Below are 20,401 nucleotides of genomic sequence, written 5' to 3'. Positions count from 1 at the left end.
TCTTTGTAGTGTTATATTTATTTAAATCTATTCTTATACTGAATGACAATTTCGGTGTTAAGGCATTGATTTACAAAGTGTTTCAGAAAAAAAAAAACAACAGAGACAACAAATGACATAATCCCACGAATCTGAACTTCTACCTAGTTTGTTACACGTCCTGTAAGGTGTATGTTTACTTTGTATTGATTATTTTGATTATACTATCCAATCACACTGTGCTACATAATATGTACTACAAAGGTTAGTAATAATAGCAAGATTGTAACCTAATATCAAGATAGACAACAAGTGACATAATCCCACAAATCTGAACTTCTACCTAGATTGTTATACGTCCTAAAAGTTTATGTTTACGTTTTATTGATTATTTTGATTATACTATACAATCACATTGTGCTACATAATATGTACTACAAAGGTTATTTGTAAAGTCAATATCCCTACTGTCAACATGGAGATAAATACACTTTTGTCCTAGTTGAATGCTGATATTCTAAATAAAGCATGATTCTATTTTGATATATAATACGTCTGTGCAAACAACGACGTTAGAAAATGAATATTAATCGTCGACACGCGCACATTGTGCTTTATATTAATCCATGAACCCATAAACCCTAGCCGTTTAATATGAAAGAACGTTGCGTTTCACCTACTAAATTTTCTCCTGTTTTAACCTGTATTTAAACTACTTACAAATAAGGAGATGTGATTGATTGATTGATTGGATATTTTGATTATACTATCCAATCACACTGTGATATACATAATATGTATTACAAAGGTTAATCAAATTTCGTGGAGATAAATACACATTTGTATGTTTGCGTTGACCTCACGTTGCCTTATAAATTGCATAATTTCTCACTCACATACATCATTCCCAGCCGAGATACTCTTTCTTGTAGTTGCGAGATCACACTCCTAAATCATGGAGTTACTTTACGACGACCTATTTGCTAGAATGAACTTCCAAACCTGTCTTATTGGAATTGCAACGTTGTTGTTTCTTGTGTATACTACACGAAATCTGCGTCGCAACCTGCCACCGGGACCATGGGGTCTTCCCGTCCTTGGTATAATACCGTTTTTGGGAAGCCAACCACAAAAGACACTAGTAAGATATTCTAAGAAGTACGGTCCAGTGTTTTCAGGATATCTTGGAAGCAGACTGGTGGTTTTCGTCAATGATTTCAAGTCCATGAAGCAAATGTTCGCTAAATCAGGAGACACTTTTAATGATCGTCCAAAACTTCTTATGTTTGACGAAATAAGTCACGGAAAAGGTAACGTATTTAGTCTTTATTTATATCTAGGCCTATAACTTGTATTTCTCTTTCGTTGGGGCATCCTACTTTTATTTCATATTGTACGATCTGTCAATTTTGTCAAATATATATATATATATATATATATATTTGAAATGATGAAGTTGAGGAAATCACATTACATATGAATTACAATAAATTAATACAATTGAATGCTTGTTTGAGTATTTTCAGTATATTTCTTTAAAAGATAATTTAAAGTTTAAACTTATATACACATAGGCCTACTACATTGACGGGCGGGCACCAAACAAATTTTAATTCTTACTTTGTTGACGACTGGAATAGCTAATTACCAATGATATGTGAAGCAATCACTGCATCTCGCATTGTTTTAAATATATGTACGCGTTAAGGTCAAATCAAAGAACTTATAACACACGAATCTCCTGTTCTTCAATTTGCATTCAAAACACATTATCGGAAGAACAGGGTTAAAAGGTCAAACTGGGCGACGCCATTTCACAGCATGGAGCAGCGCCCCCTCCAAACTAGGAAGTCAATTACTCTATCCCCTTAGAGTATTAGCAGATCCCCTCTATGATTTTGACTTTCTAATTTGATGCGGGCGCCCGCTACTCCATGGCTCACAATGGCGCCACCCATTAGCTCTATTCTATCCCACAATGCCTTTCGAAATTGTTACGCGCTTCGGACGAACAGGAGATTCTTGTGTTATAAGTTCTTTGGTCAAATGCCACAGGGTAACGGTAAATGGTAAAGCAGGCGAAAAACCACGTGGCTTGCCATCATTTACATAGCCCGTGAGATGGAAAGTATAGATTCTTGTAGGCCTCGAGGCTACTGCATGTTACAAGCACTGCTGGACTAGAATAATATGCCTGACTGTCATCGAACTAGACCAGTAGCCTATGTTTTAGATGGACCTATTCCTACATGTCGTACATTCAGGTCACGTCGTAGTTGTTTGTATTTCTGAATAATAACAGGTTCCAAAACTAGTACTACGGCACTCGTATTTATTGTCATATTGAACTCGACGGACTCACAGGCAAAAAAAGTTGTCGATAGATGACGTAAAATCAATCATGTCTTCGATTGGCCAGAATATACAATTACATGGCGGTATTTTCACAAAATCGAATCTGTGTCTATCCTAAGCGAATTTCCGTTCAATCGCCCGTCTGCTCTGAGTTATGTGTAAATAGTCATAAGAAATAACATAGATTCTAAAATGTGTTCGTTTTCCGCTTACCGTTATCACTCGTCGGAGTAAAATGACCTTTAGGCGTAAAAGCTATGACTTTATAAGTATCTAACAATTTGTATTTATCTTTAGGGTTAGTGAGTGGGTATTTGCATAACCAAATAAAAGAAAAAAGAAGATTTGCCATGAAAATATTTCGAAGTTTCGGAATGGGTAAATCATCTTTTGAAAATACAATTGTACACGAACTAGAATACCTGAAAAGTAAACTAATAGAAGTAGCTGATACGTCCGTTGCATACGACCCTAAACATATCATCGAAAACGCCGTTTCAAACATCACATGTGGAATTGTTTTTGGCAAACGTTACAATTACGACGATCCAAAATTCAAACGATTTCTAAGTATACTGTACGCAAATTTTGAAAAGGTATCCCAAGCTGCTGGCCTGAACTTTATACCAATCTTGAGATATATTCCCGGAAGTGGTTGGAAGACTATATTTAAAAACGCAGATACGTTTATGAATGAATTTATTAGTGTTGAAATAAAAGAGCATACAAAAAACGTCGATTACAACAATCCTCGTGACTTCATCGATGAGTTTTTGAAAGCAAAATCTGAACTGGAGAATGAAGGCGAGAATACTGATGCGTTTGACGAAGAATCGGCCAAACAGATTGTGGCAGAACTTTTTATCGCTGGAACTGAAACAACCGCAACATCTTTAAAATGGGCAATTCTGTACTTAGCTCTCTATCCCGAAATTCAGACGAAGGTACATGAAGAAATAATTTCAGTATGTGGAGGAAACAAACCTCCAACATACAAGGACCAAACAAAACTTGTGTACTCTGAAGCCGTGATGATGGAAGTGATCCGTATCCGGCCCGTTGTTCCATTAGGTAAATAATAGTAGAGCCTATAAAAAACATAGGTCTTTTGAAGTTTTGTTTTTTTAATTATCAATACCACCCCACTTTTAAGGCCAATAAGCAACTTCGGTAACTCCAGAGGGCGCAATATTTCAAAGCTCAATCAGGAGAAAATGTTTCATCGAGGCGCGCGTGGCTACCGCGACCGCGATGATGTAAATTTAGAACATCGGGCTAGCCACGCGCGCATCCATGGAACATTTTCTACCGATTGACCTTTGAAATATTGCGCCCTCTGGAGTTATCGAAGTTGCTTATTTGACAATTCGCACCATACGTATTAATTTCATAATTATTCCAAAGTCTTAGTATTATTAAACGTTTATGCAATGTTCTGCATTATTTAATAAAATTAACATCTAAACATTTATTGACTGTTTTATACCTACCTCGAATATATCATTTAAAATAACATACCAACACATTTTAAACACACTGTTTTTATATTCAGGTGTTGCACATGCTGTTCTACAAGATACGTACTACGAGGGGCATTTTATACCAAAAGGTACACCCGTGATACCAAATCTTTGGGCAGTGATGCATGACCCTACCACTTGGCATGAACCAGAGAAATTTAAACCAGAAAGATTTATCGATGAAAATTGTGATGTAATCAAAATTGAGGAGTTAATTCCATTCTCAGTTGGTAGGTTATTTTCAGTATGCCTATCTACCTAGTTTTAGAACTATACTAGAGTTCGATGTATTTTCTCCAGAAAAAATATGTAATCTTATTTACTATATGACTTTCTTCATAGGTCGCCGTTCATGCCTAGGGGAACAATTGGCGCGCAAGGAACTATATTTGTTCTTCACACACTTAGTTCATCAGTTCAAGTTCGAATTACCTCCAGGCAAGCCGAAACCAACAACGGAACCACATGTTGGAGCAACATTATCTCCCAAACCTTATCAACTGATAATCACCAACAGAAATTAAATCAAGATTAAGCAACCGAAACTACAACCCACCTGAGTAGATTCTTTTCATTTAATTGGAGGGTTGTGGGTCACATGATATTCAATAACTACTCCATTAAAGACTTACGTGATCAAACGGGCAATTTGAAATTACACGTTTGTGATGACGTAAGGTATTGATATAATTGTTAAGGTCTACTGTATAAAACTACGGTAGTTTGAGTGGTAGTGATGTGACGTCATCGTGTCCATGGGCACATCACATTAAGTTTGACAGTGTAGACAGACGACTGAAACTTTGAAAATGACGTCATTTTAATTTATAAACCGAACTAAATCGGCGACTAAATCAGGTCAATCTCGTCTAAATCAAGACGGATTTTGATCAATTTTTAATATGGTTTTTAACGAGGTTTATAAAAAATGTAACATTATTGAGTTGTTAAATTGGCCAGATATTGAAGAATGAAATATCTATTTTTATATTAGCTTGATTCGATATCCATAGGTTGTATATAATAATATTAATTGTATATTAAGCCTAATGCAAATCATGTTTATTTACAACCGTATAATTACATTATTTTCTTCGCGTCAAATCCGACTTGAATTACTACGTTACGCCATAGCGACAATGGGAGGAGAGATGAGGTAATTCACCACGCGAGGGATCGTCTAGGGGCCTAGCTCTTTCTGGTCAGGCTATGACTTAACTATGTAGTTCGTCGCGATCATACTTGGCCAGAGGTCTAGAAAATATGAAAGTTACCGTACAACAATGGTTCCTCTATACACACATTGTAGTTTTTGTTTTTTGTTAATCGGAAGTACTTCATTGTTAAATCATTGCTTACCTTGTTCTAATAATAAACTATTCGAATGATAGTCCTGATGTCTGCACAGTTTGCACGCTGCTGTTCTAGCCCGCTACGTCACAAGAGATGACGTAATCAGATATAAAGCAAGCAGCAGGTTTAGTACTGAGAGACTCACATTTTTGCGAAAATGCATACTCCACTATAATTTATTGGTCCCAGCTGCTAGACCCAAAGCATTTCTGGTATTTATGAGTCCCATAATATTATATAATACTGTAATTCGCTGTCAGATAATCATTGAATTATTATTAAAACAGTCCATGAAAATTTTTGTTTGTACTAAAGTGACAGAAATTGAGTCTGTGTTTCATATCAAAGTTATTCACTTCTGTAACTTATTCACATATAAAAAGAGAAAAGAAACGTTTAATTATAACTCAAAAACCATTGTCTGACAGACAAGTATTTTTTGCTTTAAATTACATTTTTTCAGGTAAAATAACTATTATGTGACAATAAAATGACACATTCAAAAACAAATTTGAAATAAAAAATATTTTCAGAGGGACAATATATCTTTAAAACTGCTCGTCAATAAGCGAGCACCGTTTTTTGTAAGAAATATTTCTTGTTTATTATATTTTTTACAGTTATTAATCCGCATAAATATCATCTGCTTCTTGAACACCTATCACTGGCCAATTTATAGCCTTTGTTTACCAGACGTGTGAAACTTGACTAAAAGCCCGACTTCATTAAGTCGAAACTGCAAACTTTGACTACTTCTTTTATGAATCAAATTTGAAGTAAAAGCTCGAACTAGCACTTTTTGAAGTCAAAATGGTTAAAAACGTGAAAAATTATAAACAATATTCAACATTTATTTCGACCAAAATCACACCTAGTGCGTCATTTACACAAACAATGAGCATATTAAAAGGACACGGAACATACCTCAAAGCGTTGTGTTTTGTTCAGTTACGATATCTCCAGTTGAATTTCGTCTTAAACGTCAACGTACAACTCTTCCAGTCATTCAATGAAGTGCAGCTCTTCAGCGAGGTTTCTTCAATGTCAAACTTCCAGTTTCTTAAACTACCAACTCTCCCGCAAAGTTCCTTTCAACGACACGCAACACCAACAATATATAAAGAACATGTTGTCAAAGTACGTTTTTTTTTTAACCTAACCAACAAAAAAATTAGGTCAATTCAGTAACATGATATAATTAGTCCTCCAGTAAGGAAGATAATTTTGCCTAAATTTTTATAGTGAATCTATTGACTAGCCTATGTTTGTTATGTCAACATTTACTATCATATGAGGTTAGACACACCTTTGTACCTTGTGTAACTCAGCATTGTCTCTTATAATCTCTATTTATTTAAGAACACCGAGTAGATATTTTTCTTAGTTGCAATATCATCAACTATAGAATTTCTTTACGACCTATTTTCTGAAATTTTTTGCTAACCACTAAAGGTACTAACGAGATATTCTCACAAATACGGGCCAGTGTTTTCGGGTTATCTTGGAAGCAGACTGGTGGTTTTCGTGAATGATTACAAGTCAATGAAGCAGATGTTCGCTAAATCAGGAGAAACTTTTAATGATCGTCCGAAACTACTCGTAATTGACAAAATAGGTCAATATTCGTCAACATAGAGATACCTATACCTTGTACCTAGTTGAATGTCACCCTGTTGATATTCTATTGTTAAATATAATCGCTAAAGCATAACATCCTGTATTAATACCAGTATCTAAACTATTTAATATTCTTTTGTGTATTATACTATGCACATTATACAACGATACAAAATAAATATCCATGCATGACTCGCACAATTTGTTTTATATATAGATGCATTAACCAATAAACCATAGCGTTCAATACTATATGCAAGATAAAATGCTATGTTTGCGTTGAGGTCACATGCCTTAGATATTGCATAATTTCTCGCTCATTTACATCATTCTCAGCAGAGATACTCTTTCTCAAAGTCTCGAAATCACACTCTTCAATCATGGAGTTTCTTTACGACGACTTATTTGCTAGAATGAACCTCCAAACCTGTATTATTGGAATTACAATTTTGCTGTTTCTTTCGTATATTACAAGGGATCTACGTCGTAACCTGCTACCTGGACCATGGGGGATTCCTGGCCTTGGTATAATACCGTTTTTGGGAAGCCAACCACAAAAGGCACTGGTAAGATATTCTCGCAAGTATGGTCCAGTGTTTTCAGGATATCTTGGAAGCAGACTGGTGGTTTTCGTCAATGATTTCAAGTCAATGAAGCAGATGTTTGTTAAATCAGGAGACACTTTTAATGATCGTCCGAAACTGCTTGTGATTGACGAAATAAGTCACGGAAAAGGTAACGTGTTAGTAGGTCTATAGTCTATATTTATGTCTATAACTTAGTTGACGACTGGCAAAGGTAATTACCTATATTATGAGAAACAATCACTGCATCTAGCTTTGTCTTAGATATATGTACACGCTAGGCGTAAGCTATGACGTTTTTTTGTTAGCCTTTTGTGATTGTTTGCCAAAACAAAGTATCTAATAATTTGTATTATCTTTCAAGGTATAGCAAGTGGGTATTTGCATTTACAATTAAAAGAAAAAAGAATATTTGCCATGAAAATATTTCGAAGTTTGGGAATGGGTAAATCAACTTTTGAAAATACAATTGTACATGAACTAGAATACCTGAAACGTAAACTGTTAGAAGTTGCTGATACGTCCGTTGCATACGACCCTAAACATATCATCGAGAACGCCGTTTCAAACATCACATGTGGAATCGTTTTTGGAAAACGTTACAAGTATGACGATCCAAAATTCAAAAGATTTCTAAGTATACTGTACGCAAATTTTGAAATGATTTCCCAATCTGCTGCTCTGAACTTTCTACCAATCTTGAGATATATTCCTGGAAGTGGTTGGAAGACTATATTTAAAAATGTAGATACGTTTATGAATGAATTTATTAGTGTTGAAATAAAAGAGCATACAGAAACGATTGACTTCAACAATCCACGCGACTTTATTGATGAGTTTTTAAAAGCTAAATCTGAACTGGAGAATGAATGTGAGAATACAGATGCATTTGACGATGAATCAGCCAAACAAGTTATCTCGGACCTTTTTATCGCTGGAACTGAAACAACCGCAACAACGTTAAAATGGGCAATTCTGTACTTAGCTCTCTATCCCGAGATTCAGGCTAAGGTGTATGAAGACATAATGTCAGTATGTGGAGGAAACAATCCTCCAACATATAAGGACCAACCAAAACTTGTGTACTCTGAGGCAGTGATGATGGAAGTGACCCGTATCCGACCTATTGCTCCATTAGGTAAATAATAGAGCCTATATAATATATGCCTGTAATTACATACCTCGAATATATAATTTTAAAATAATAAATATATACGAACACATTTTATACACACTGTTTTACATACAGGTGTCGCACATGCTGTTCTGCACGATACGTACTACCAGGGGCATTTTATACCAAAAGGTACAACCGTTATACCAAATATTTGGGCAGTGATGTATGACCAAACCACTTGGCATGAACCAGACAAATTTAAACCAGAAAGATTTATCGATGAAAAATGTAATCTAATCAAAATGGAGGAGTTAATTCCATTCTCAGTTGGTAGGTTATTTTGAGTATTCTCAAGTATAGATAGTTTAAGAACGACACAGCGATTGTTCAAAATAATTTCATTTTATGCTCAGTTATCCACGATAAATATACTCAACAAAAACACCAATTCTACCCACAATTTAAAAGAACCACTCAAAAATAATTAAGTTTAGTTAGTAAAGGGGTTGAACTTTGGCGTGAAATACCTTAGATTCTTAAGTTACATAAGAATCCTATAACTTTTAAAATTTTACAAAAATAAATTACTTCTGCAATATTCTGATTAATCTTTTTTGTTGTTGATAAGATAAAAATAAAGATTGTTTGCATTTTCCTAAAAGTTACATTTTGTGTGCCTATGCCTTTTTTCATATTTCTATTTATATATATACTGTTTTGTAACAGGGATTTCTACTTATAAGCTGTGCTTCAGACATTCCCCCTTTCCATTCTTTCGCTTTGTACAGTAATGCATATTTATGTATGTTTATGTTTTTGTTGTGAATGGAAATAAAAAAACAAACTAGAAGAATGTATGTATTTTTTTCCCAGAAGAATATCTAATACAGTGTATACTTATAATTCTCTCCATAGGTCGTCGTTCCTGCCCAGGAGAACAATTAGCTCGCAAGGAACTATATTTGTTCTTCACACATTTAGTTCATCAGTTCAAGTTTGAATTACCTCCAGGCAAGCCGAAACCAACAACGGAACCACATGTTGGAATAACCTTATCTCCCAAGCCATATCAACTGATAATCACAAACAGAAATTAAATAATAATAATTTAATCTACATTTTACTGGGTTTTTAATTTGTTCTTATTCTTAGTGTTTTACTCTATTTTTAGACACTAATCATAACATTGTTTATCCTTTTAGTCTTGTTACACTTTCTGTGATATAAATGAATTAAAATTGATTTTTTAAACATTTTAAACTATCTATCATTTTAATCTTTTAGATTATTCCGTTTAATTGCATGTGTTATACATAAATAATATCAAATTATGATTTTGACCAAATAAATAAAAATGAAAACAAACAAAAATGTAGGCCTATGCAGTATCGTGGGCAATACGGTAAGCGTTGTGATTAATTGTACTGTATTCCTACATCTAATTTAGGGCTAATTTTCTACCGTTTAATTTAATATTTGGATTGCAGCTGTTCACCGACAGCACTCTGTGCTATTATACTTTGTTGCTTGTTTGATTCAGAACAAAAAGTATCATATTTTGTCTAGCTATCTATTTAGATCACGTGGTCTTTGTATTCTGTGTATCGATATACAACTTTTCCCACCAAGTTCCCTCGCCAACTTTCTGCCGCTAAGTTCCTTCGCCAAACTCTTGTACGTGGTTCGTCCAACGCACGCGCAACTCTTGCGCGATGTTCCTTCAACGCGCAACTCCAAATATATCTTCATGATATCGATCTTCGTCCTTTAAAAAAATAAAATGTTTTATGTAAGTTAACTAACAATATATTCTAGAAAATGACTAAGGAAATGATTATGTATGCCTATATGCCTACAAACAACTATTAATTAGTTCTATTTGAGGAAAAAGTTATTCAATATTCCTTTGATGCTAGTTTGTGTAAAGCTCTGTCTACACTATCAAACTTTATGTCACAAAAAATGTGATATGACATCATCATGTCCATATATGGGTACATAACATTTTTTTTCACATAAAGTTTGATAGTGTAGACAGAGCTTTATAATAAACAACAATATGCCTATTGTCACACTATAGTAAAACAACGTATATGTAGAAAAATGAATATGGCTAATATGATATTGATATTTCCTAGTCTACGTAAAGTTCTGTCCTGTCAAACTTTGACAAAAAAAAGTGTGATGTGCCCAAATATGGCATAGTGATATGACATCACATATGGGCACATCACATTTGTTTGTCACATAAAGTTTGTTAGTGTAGACGGAGCTTAAAATGAAGTAAAATAAAAGTAAAAATAATCGTCACCTTTAGTATCTGTAGCATAGCTTCGGCATTTGCTAATGTTGTGCATCCGTGAATTTGTATAATGTCCAATAACGTCGTTATTACGCCTCTCGCCATGTTTGTCCCACCACATATGTACACGTGACCTCGCTGCTCGATCATTTTCGTGTATACAGTTAATGAATGTTCACGTAATTCCTTTTGTACGTATCGCTATTTTAAGCAAATGTTTACATGTTATATATTAATATGTATTTTCAATGCTTTCTTTTTAAATTGTTATTTATTTTTATGTCTTTAGGCACATGTGGCCAAGGATTCCTAATAGTAAATTAATAACTGTCCTATCAGATAGGTGGTAATCCCCTGATACAACCAGTGAACCAGTTCACACCAGGGTAACCCCCTACTCGTCTCGAATGATGAACCGGGTACTTTAAAGTGCACACGGGTTATAACTGTGTACACAGGACCTACGATTTATAGTCTTTACGGTTTATAAGTTTATAAGTCTATGCGAATATCCTCTACTCTTGGCGGGACCCATAAAACAGGACGAATGGAAGATCAAGGACTTGGAAGAGTCGTTTTCATTGTCAAATTAAATTTGAGTATCCACCACCCCTACGATGTATTGTCCCCCTGAAAAATAATTTTTACAATTTTTGTTGTTGAATATGGAATTTTAATGTCACATAATAGTTATCCATTTTGATCAAAAATCGGATCTAAAAAATTGTATTTACCTGAAAAAAATTGTAATTTAAAGCAAAAAATGGTCAAATTGGCTGCCAGCTTTTTTGGTTGAATTTAACCATTTATATGTTATTTTATAAGTGAAAACATTTTTATTTTTCTACGGAAGTGATTAACTTTGTTACAAAATAACCTATTCAAAGTCTGATTTAATTAATCTTCATTTTTCATGTTTTTGGGGACAATACATATTTAAGTCTTGCACCTGTTTTGTCTTACAGCAATGCTGTACAGAATAAATAAAATAGGTGATGTTCAAGTATGTTGCTAATATTACACTTATTCTAACATACGGAAATTCATAACTTTAGTTACAGACAACCGATATTGTAAATGAACTCATTTAAAGTGACGTAGTTGCTTCTGCGGAATAATTGGGTTTTTATTGTTGAAATTTCCAGCATGAACCCAAGGATCAAGTTAAAAAATCTATTCCTACCTTTCGACCATTTTCTGTTTGTGAAAATGCTACATGAACACTTTCTAATACACCTGACTGCAACAGCGCCCTCAATTCATTTTCGTAAACGTAGTCAATAGAGGGATGACGACAGCCATAAAACAAAGTGAGTCTATTTGCTTTCTCTTTCAAACTAGCTTTCGTCTGCTGGAGTTGAAAGAAGCCGCGAAATGGCGCAATACCTGCTCCATTCCCAATTAAGATAATAGGTGCAAACGATTCGGAAGGAAGATGAAAACCTTCGCATCTTAAACACAAAATTGATGACATTGAACATTTACGAGCATTATCTAAAGTTCTGTCTACACTATCAAACTTCATGTAACAACAAAAATGTGATGCTGTCATATCATTACCATATTTGGGAATATCACTACCATATTTGGGAACATTACAATTTTTGAGTTTAATAGTTTGATAGTGTAGACAGAGTTTAAGAAACTTTGATGAAAACAACGATGATTAAATTAGCAAAAGAATCTTAAAAAGGTATAACATGATTCTAAACTAAAAAAAACCTGAAAGTGACTCGTTTTATTGTTTTATTATTTTGTAGATTACCTTTTGATAGATAATGGAACGACATCCTCTGCCTTCATTTTTCGAAACCATCCGGAACACAGGCCATAACTGTGTTTTCCATTCTTAGCTGTTGTTTTTACACCTAAAAATAACAGCCAAAAAGACTGAGTTTCATGATCAACAAAAAATCACTTGATGTAAACTCTAATAACATAAGCCACTTTTATCGTATATAGGCCTACATTTGGAAAAAGGGTATTTTAAGGTCTGTCTACACTATCAAACTAGTTTGACAAAAAAAGTGTGATGTGCCCAAATATGGTAATGATATGGCTAGTGACATGACATCATCATGTCCATTTATGGGCACATCACATTTTGTTGTCACATAAAGATCGTGTAGAAAGAGCTTTATACATCCCTAAAATTTACATTTTGGCATATATACACATTGAGTTAAGTCTCAGTTGAAAAAAAGTCTGTGGGAAAGTTTTGAAACTAGGTCGGCATTGGCGCTCAAGTACTATATTTGAAAACTGCAAGATATACTTACCATTAACTTTACCACTGGTGAAATGCTGCTGTAAAGCCACTGTTAGATGAATCTCATTTGCATAGGTCAAAGGGCATGAGCTGACTGAATAGTATCGAGGCCTGATGATAGGGAACTTTTCAATGATGAGTTCTGCAGTAACCTCTACATTGACAAACACGTCTAGGACGTCACATACTGATGGATTTCCAAGTGCATGCAACGTCTCTTTGTATAAATCTTGTTCCTAGTTTATAAATCATGAACAATAAATGTTTCAAATATGTGTTTAACAAAGACCCGGATTAGGAAAAGATGGAGAACGACTCACGCTTTTCATTGGTCAACTCGCTAGTGGGAACCAAGCTTAACGGGCTAGACTTGATAAGTAAATTAGATTTTATAGCTCCTTCTTATGCTACTTTACCAAAAAAAAGAAAATCATTTTGAATTGAATAATACAAAATCACATACGGTAGACAGTCGTTGAAGAATCTGTTTCTCAGCAGAATCTGACGTCATTAATGAAAAAGTTGTCAGAAGTTCTTGGGTTGGGGGCGCACTTATGTCTATAAAGTGTTTCAATGCTGTTCGTACTGAGCAGGGCGGCAACCTACTGCATTTTCTCCATGATTTACTTGCGTCTAGAATAAATTAAGAAGGTATATTGGAAGGTATATTGGAACGGTCGATGGATGATACACTGTATACAAGGCAGTTTTTAGTAATCGTGGTACTTGCATTACTAGACCATATGGACGTATGTATAATGTTTTTTTTATACGTTGTGCTTTGAAAACCGTTAAATTTGAAAAGTACCCGTAATATATATGACAATGGCAACTTCTTTTATTTACTTTGAACGATGAACATTTCAATATCAAAATAACAAATAAAATTTATGATTTAAACAAAAAAAGTGAAATTCTAAAAACAAATGCTTATAGAAGAAAGAACCCAATTTAAATACCAATTTCAATAAATAGACTATAAATACCGAGTTTTTCAACTTCAATGACGTCATCAAAAGTCCGTGTGTTCATTCTGCCCATAATTTTGTTCACAAGAATGTCATCATTAGAGGGATAAACGATGACGTGGTCACCTGGTTCGTAAGATAAACCAGCTTCTTCAACATGTTCCAATCGAATAAGTAGTGTAGACCGACTGAAGAATAAAAGGTAATGAGAATCATCAAATTTCAATGGTTAAATCGGTCGGTTGGTTGGTCGGTCGGTCATTCGGTAAACACTAACTCAAATTTGCACACGCGACTGGGCCAGCCATGTACGGTATATGACCTTGTTTACTTACATACAATTAGCTTGGCTAGATTGGTAATCATGCTTCAATATTTAACTTTACAAAACTTTTGGAACGTCAAAAGAATAGATCTACACTTCTAGGTTTTAGCAGATCTAATTAGTTTGAATATTTACCTTGACGAATGTGATTGTAATTCTTTTTTTGAATGCAAACGATACGGTACAATCTTCCTCTTGTGTATAGATGACAGAGAATCTATCAGATTTGGTTCTGAAGACTGACTTTTGACAACACGGTAGTTTTTAGGATCCCATTCTAGTTCCTTCTTTATTTCATCGATTGACTTTAGTAAGATTGTCTGATCATACAAGCAAGTATCATTGCATATAGTCTATAAAATACAAATGATAATTAATTATTATAAGCTTGTGTTTGCCGTTATTTTAAATGTTTACAAAGTGTCAAATACTAGTTTTATTACCAGATTTACAAACATTTTGTCGCGTACCTGAATCACTTTAAGCGTCCAAAGTTGAAAAGACTCTGCCTGTTTGTACAGCTCATCCCCCTCACCGACTTCAAGTAATTGTTGTGCTCCAAGTTCGATTAGATTGTCGTTAACATCATGGGCAAATTTACAAAAAGTATGGTACGCTCGAGATCCAAGACCAAACACTGCAAATCTAAAATATTAAAAAGGCGCCATCTAACGGCCACACAATGAACCAATTTGTCTGCTATCCTTCTAGTAGTTGAAAATACCTTACCTGACATTCTTGAAATTCCTTCTACTATCATTTGCGTTGCAATCGTTTCCATTTTGACACGTGACTTTTGTACGTAGCAATGATAATTGACGACCAAATTTCTAAATGAATCAAGATTATAAAACACCAACTTGCCATAGGCCTACATACAAAGATATACAGGCTAAATCAAAGTCAAACCAATACTTACCTACATGTAAATGAAACATCGTTGTAAAAAATCACACTAAAGCTTGGTTCCCACTAGACGCAACGCAAAGACGTAGACGCAACGCAAACGAGTTGACCAATAACAAGCGACACTTGAATAATCCATCGCTTGTGATTGGTCAAATCACTTATGTTGCGTTACGTCTTGTATTGCGTCTCTAGAGTGGGAACCAATTAACAACACGTTTGCTGCCCTCCCTTTATGAATGTCAATACATACCTGTCATTGTTTTTACCTTTGCATTTTGTGGAGGGTCACCATTTCCAAATGTACTTGTGATTATCAGTAAGATATGCTCTCTGCTCAGTCGTGTTGTGTCGTATTGATCCATCGAGTATACCTTAAAGCAGCAAAATACAAGTTTAACGCCACCCTGGATATTCGCCCAATGAAACATAACAATGGAGTACTGTTTATCCGCACACGAGGAATGATTTGTGATAGAGCTAGTACCGTGCAATTGATCGTTAGACGTTAATAGTTACGTACTTTATACCGGTATGCTTACCTCAACATAAAATAAATTCCGATAGAATTCGGCAAATCTTCGTGCACATTTTTCAGACTGGCCTGTCTCTGTTCCAAACAATATACATACCCTGTCACGCTTGGCAAGTGCCTTCATTGTCATGTATTGCACGCACATGATAAAACTGAAATGACACCATTAGTCAATTGTATTTTTTTTTCTTTTAAAATTGTGTAAATGTTTTTCTTTTCCAGCCTGTGTTTAGGGATCACAGCCCATAACAAAAATTAATGAAACAAAGAAAAGATAATGTCACATTTTAATTGACGTTAACTTCAGATTCGGTGCATTGGGACGGCAGGGGAGGGGAGGGGAGGGGAAGGGAGGGGAATGATGTGTACATGTTCGAATGGTCAACCATTCATCATCAGCTTTAAACACGCGAGTCACTTGTTTTGTATACGTATAGCCAAGAGACGTAAATAAGCTTTGTCATATTAAGTGTATTGTTGTACTTTAGTTGATAAAGACGTACTAGGCCCTGAAATGAGATAATAAATACACGCCCTCAACGGTCACTCACATTGTAACTTCTTTCAACGTGTATCGCTTCTGTTTAAATTGCAATTTCAATTTGGGATCCTGCCATTCGTGCGACTCAGCAGCATTTTCCTGTAAAAAAATGTCAAAGTTCAGCACGCCATACTCATCATTCATTGATGTGTTTAGAGACAGTTGAATGAATGCAATTATATATTTTTTTTTCGATTATTACTAGCGTGTTTATACCTGGTAATCAAATGAAGGTTTTAAATGATAATTCGTCATCTCCTGATGAAATACCTTGGTGGCGCTACCAGACAGTGGAGGAACTATCCACACCCAGTCAGCTGGACAACCTCCCCTTACCGTCTGCTCTTGTTTGAAATGTTTCATGAAGGCATCAGACGCTGTATGATGATCCCACAGTGTAACGCCAGCTGTCTGAACAGAAAAGAGAACAGGTTTAAAATCAGTTCTACGAATGGAGTTTAAATCAATACACTTTCCAGGAAGTTCTATGAATGGAGTTTGGACTATAATGTTGGTTATTTAAGCTATTCATATCAATTTTCTTTTTGTGTAAACATTTATATTTTGTTTTTCTTCTGTGTTTTATTCTTTAGTTTTAAATGTTTCATATGACAATAGTGTAACGTACGGTGAGAGTCAATAAACTAAACCTAAACCTATTATAAATATTATATATTTATAGTAAAACCTCTTCAAACGTTACTCACCTGAAAACTGTAATTAACAGCCAGTGTTGTCTCCACCATTGTTTTGTCCTTCCAAAAAGATGAGTTGGTTGACGTATCCAGACACATTCGCTTTGCTATCGGCTACCAGTACAGAAAAATAAAAATGAGAATTTTATAAAAACTGACATAAAAGAAATATTACGGAACAGGTTTTTAAACAGAGAAAAAGGAAACTAAACATCAAATAAATAAATCAATCAAATCCGACATTTTTAGAGGTCTAATTTAGTTTACTATTGTTATTTTGTTCAAAGTGGGGTCAAGGTAGATTACCATCGTCTATTTGAACAAAAGGTGTCTATACGTAGCAAATATTAATATTTCTGTAATCTAAAGATTTCTATATTTTGACCCCCAGTTGTATGCTGCAATTGTATTTTTTTGTATGGGTGTTTGCATGATAATAAGGAATACGAAATAACAGTTTTATGAGAATAACAAGCTGGTGTCTCTACGTAACAAAAAAATATTAGTTCTGTAATCTACAGATGTACAATGATATTTTGATATAATAAGTATACATACCTCTAACATATTGTACCGTTGTGGATCACAAATATCGCGTGTACCTATCTCAGTTACCATGTACCAGCCGTTGAATGGTGCGGCTGGAAATTGAATTCCTCCGCAATCGAATACCATATCGGACACTGCTGGTACGGCGTACCACTGAAGGCCTAGTTCATTAAACCATTCATATCTAGAGACAATAGAAACAGGTAAACAATTGTGTAAAGTCAAATGTGGGAAATTAGCTTTAAAGCAATTAATACCCTCTTTAGAACTTACGTTGGATGTGATATTGATACTTGCAAAACTAAATTCGAAGGTATCTCAAAAACGTCTGGATCATTTCCATTTGTTGATAACACTAATGGAAGAATATCAAACATCCCTCTCTTTCCTTTCCATCCAAGTAATTGGCAAAGCTGAAACAAGTTTAGATTTTATAATTTAGCACCTAATTATCTATCAACATCCCATAGTATATTTTCTTATCTATTATCTTGTCCATTGTATAGTATTGTATGTTTTTAACTGTATTTTAATTGTAATTTGAACCTTGGAAGGCAAATTTCATTTACTTTGTATTTGACAATCAATTTTAACTTGAACAATAAGCTCAGGCTAGGCGATTCGCGTACAAAATAGATGAGTAGACTTACACGAACATTGGAATGCGAATGTTAAAATGAACACAGTTACCTCTACAGTACACATACTTTTGTAAATTCAACATTTACTGGATCACCAATGGCCGTTCCGTCTTCCCTAATATACCCGGCATATCGTATCAACTGCGGGTTCCATATACGGAAATCCTTTTGTCCTGGTTGTCTTGCTGGGAATATTGTCATGGCAGATCTAGCAATAAATAAATTAACACATAGATTAGATTAATATGAAATTTTAGTTTGTCAATAACGCCAAAACGTTTGTGCGCGCTCGTCAAATCGTAGATATCCGTCAATAGGCTCAAATTACCTAATTTTTCCTTTATTCGTAGCAAATTCCAAGTGTCTACAAATGGCATCAAACATGTCTTTTGTTGATGAAATATTACGGCAATCAAATACTTCTAGAGTGTTCCACTGTTGCCTTCCAATGCATCTGGGTGCGTTTCTCCAAGCTAACTTGGCGCCAAATACGAGTTCTTGGTGGGAGAGTTCATAATGACCCGTTTTAGAAATAGATTCTTCAACACATTTTATTCGAGCCAAGTGCAAATCTGTTCCATTTCTAAGACAGAAAGATAGTAACGGTATGAATAAACATGAGGTGTAGTGTATTTTATACTAATAGTGACTTACTATAATATTATAATACAGTCAAAAGTAAAGCATTCATAAAAACGTTCTTTTACGTTTTACATTGTATGAAATATTTAAATCAAAATGTTTTCCCTCGTAAAATGTGCTTGATATTAAAAAATCATTAATCGAATCCAGTTATTTGCTATATCTAAATAAATTAAATAAAATTAAAATATAAATTGTTTATTTATATTCAATCACTTTTAAATTTAGAATGACAACTTGCAAATTGTAGGCGTTATTATGTATTTACATCCATGTTGTCATCGTGCTAACAAACCAACAAACCAACAAACAAACAAACAAACAAACAAACAAACCAAATACCTGTACTATAATTAGCAAAATTCTATGTTGACAAGTAAAAATATGGCAACAATTGTAGATAAACTAATAGGCTTATACCTAAAAATGATTTACAAAGGCATGAGGTAAAGTACAATTTCAAAAAACAAAAGCACAGTAAAATAAACCAACTTATAATAATCTAAAAATATGTCAAACTTGTAGAACAGACGTTCATGTGGGATTTAGGCGGATAAACAGAAAAATGAGAAAGTCGAGGAAAAAATAAAATAGTTAATACTTACTGACCAATGTGCCGGTAATACGAATCAATGAATTCAATGGCTTCTTGGCTCACATCAGAGAGTGACAATTGCTTTGTGACATTGCCTGACTGTCTCACCAGTGCCCCTATACAATGCTGCTTAATTAGTAGACAAAAATAACACACAAAACAGTGTTTTAGTTTAATTTAGCAACGAACTCTGCTGAATATTGAAATACACAGGAAAACCACGAGAAAAAAAATATATTCCCAGTGCTGTATCTGCACATTATCTATTTTCCAAGTATCGAAGGAATATTTGGTAATACAGCATCTCATTGTATCACATGTGGTGCCTGTATCATGTAAGGTTAGGTTACTACTAGAAACACATGTGATGTTGTATTTCTATGATACAGTACCGAGAATGGAAAACAACTTACCTTATTGCTTTTTGTGTGCAGAGTATCCCGGCTTCTTGTGTTCGAAATGTAGTCTTGCAGAGATATGTGTTCCTTTTTCTGCATTCTACAGCATCTGGACCTCTCCTCCATTTGCTTCTCTTTGTTAGAATATTAAGCAAGCACAGACTTTGACTCAAAGACTAAAGATCCCAATGAGGTGTTATTTACATACAGTTTATGGAATTCTGTTATACAAACCTTTTATGAGTGTTCCTACCCAAAGTTCATACATTAAGGTTTTATCTTGTTAAATTATATGTATAAAGAAAACGAATTAAATAGTTTAAATATCGCGATCAAATATTTAATTTAATTATTGTTCACGGCCGTAAAGTCTTGTTATAAAGTAGTGACACCATTGTAAAACAACAGAAAAGAAATCCACAATCAGCCATTATACCATTAAGTCAAATTACTGTTTTTAGTCGCGTGGACGCGACTCTATAGTTCACTATGTCGGTCGGTCTGTCGGTC

At 34.5% G+C, this 20,401-nt stretch overlaps 4 protein-coding genes across 4 annotated transcripts; 2 read left to right on the top strand and 2 right to left on the bottom strand.

Annotated features, from left to right (window-relative positions):
• Window positions 1-934: 934 nt before the first annotated feature.
• On the top strand, window positions 935-4,795 carry LOC144834698 (cytochrome P450 2U1-like). Its single transcript, XM_078689592.1, has 4 exons — window positions 935-1,289; window positions 2,632-3,405; window positions 3,887-4,084; window positions 4,197-4,795. The coding sequence occupies exons 1-4, from the start codon at window positions 935-937 to the stop codon at window positions 4,376-4,378; spliced, it is 1,509 nt and encodes a 502-aa protein (XP_078545718.1). The 3' UTR covers window positions 4,379-4,795.
• A 2,380-nt stretch (window positions 4,796-7,175) lies between these two features.
• On the top strand, window positions 7,176-9,628 carry LOC144834897 (cytochrome P450 2U1-like). Its single transcript, XM_078689878.1, has 4 exons — window positions 7,176-7,559; window positions 7,773-8,546; window positions 8,658-8,855; window positions 9,441-9,628. Exons 1-4 carry the CDS (start codon window positions 7,205-7,207, stop codon window positions 9,620-9,622), a joined length of 1,509 nt encoding a protein of 502 aa, XP_078546004.1. The 5' UTR covers window positions 7,176-7,204; the 3' UTR covers window positions 9,623-9,628.
• An 8-nt stretch (window positions 9,629-9,636) lies between these two features.
• LOC144834697 (nitric oxide synthase, inducible-like) lies at window positions 9,637-13,727 on the bottom strand. Its single transcript, XM_078689590.1, has 6 exons — window positions 13,560-13,727; window positions 13,107-13,332; window positions 12,593-12,695; window positions 12,011-12,278; window positions 10,837-11,028; window positions 9,637-10,290 (listed from the first exon to the last, which is right to left on the bottom strand). Exons 1-6 carry the CDS (start codon window positions 13,605-13,607, stop codon window positions 10,246-10,248), a joined length of 882 nt encoding a protein of 293 aa, XP_078545716.1. The 5' UTR covers window positions 13,608-13,727; the 3' UTR covers window positions 9,637-10,245.
• Window positions 13,728-14,728: 1,001 nt separating this feature from the next.
• Window positions 14,729-20,017, bottom strand: LOC144834696 (nitric oxide synthase, salivary gland-like). Its single transcript, XM_078689589.1, has 12 exons — window positions 19,907-20,017; window positions 19,504-19,619; window positions 18,585-18,839; window positions 18,323-18,464; window positions 17,889-18,028; window positions 17,625-17,799; window positions 17,079-17,180; window positions 16,588-16,782; window positions 16,382-16,470; window positions 15,838-15,982; window positions 15,549-15,669; window positions 14,729-14,742 (listed from the first exon to the last, which is right to left on the bottom strand). The coding sequence occupies exons 1-12, from the start codon at window positions 20,015-20,017 to the stop codon at window positions 14,729-14,731; spliced, it is 1,605 nt and encodes a 534-aa protein (XP_078545715.1).
• Between the last annotated feature and the right edge of the window lie 384 nt (window positions 20,018-20,401).

Source organism: Antedon bifida, chromosome 2, assembly GCF_963402885.1.
Source record: "Antedon bifida chromosome 2, ecAntBifi1.1, whole genome shotgun sequence".
NCBI classification, from domain to species: Eukaryota; Metazoa; Echinodermata; class Crinoidea; order Comatulida; family Antedonidae; genus Antedon; species Antedon bifida.
Note: the sequence above shows the minus strand (reverse complement) of the source record. Positions and strands in the feature narration are given on the sequence as shown.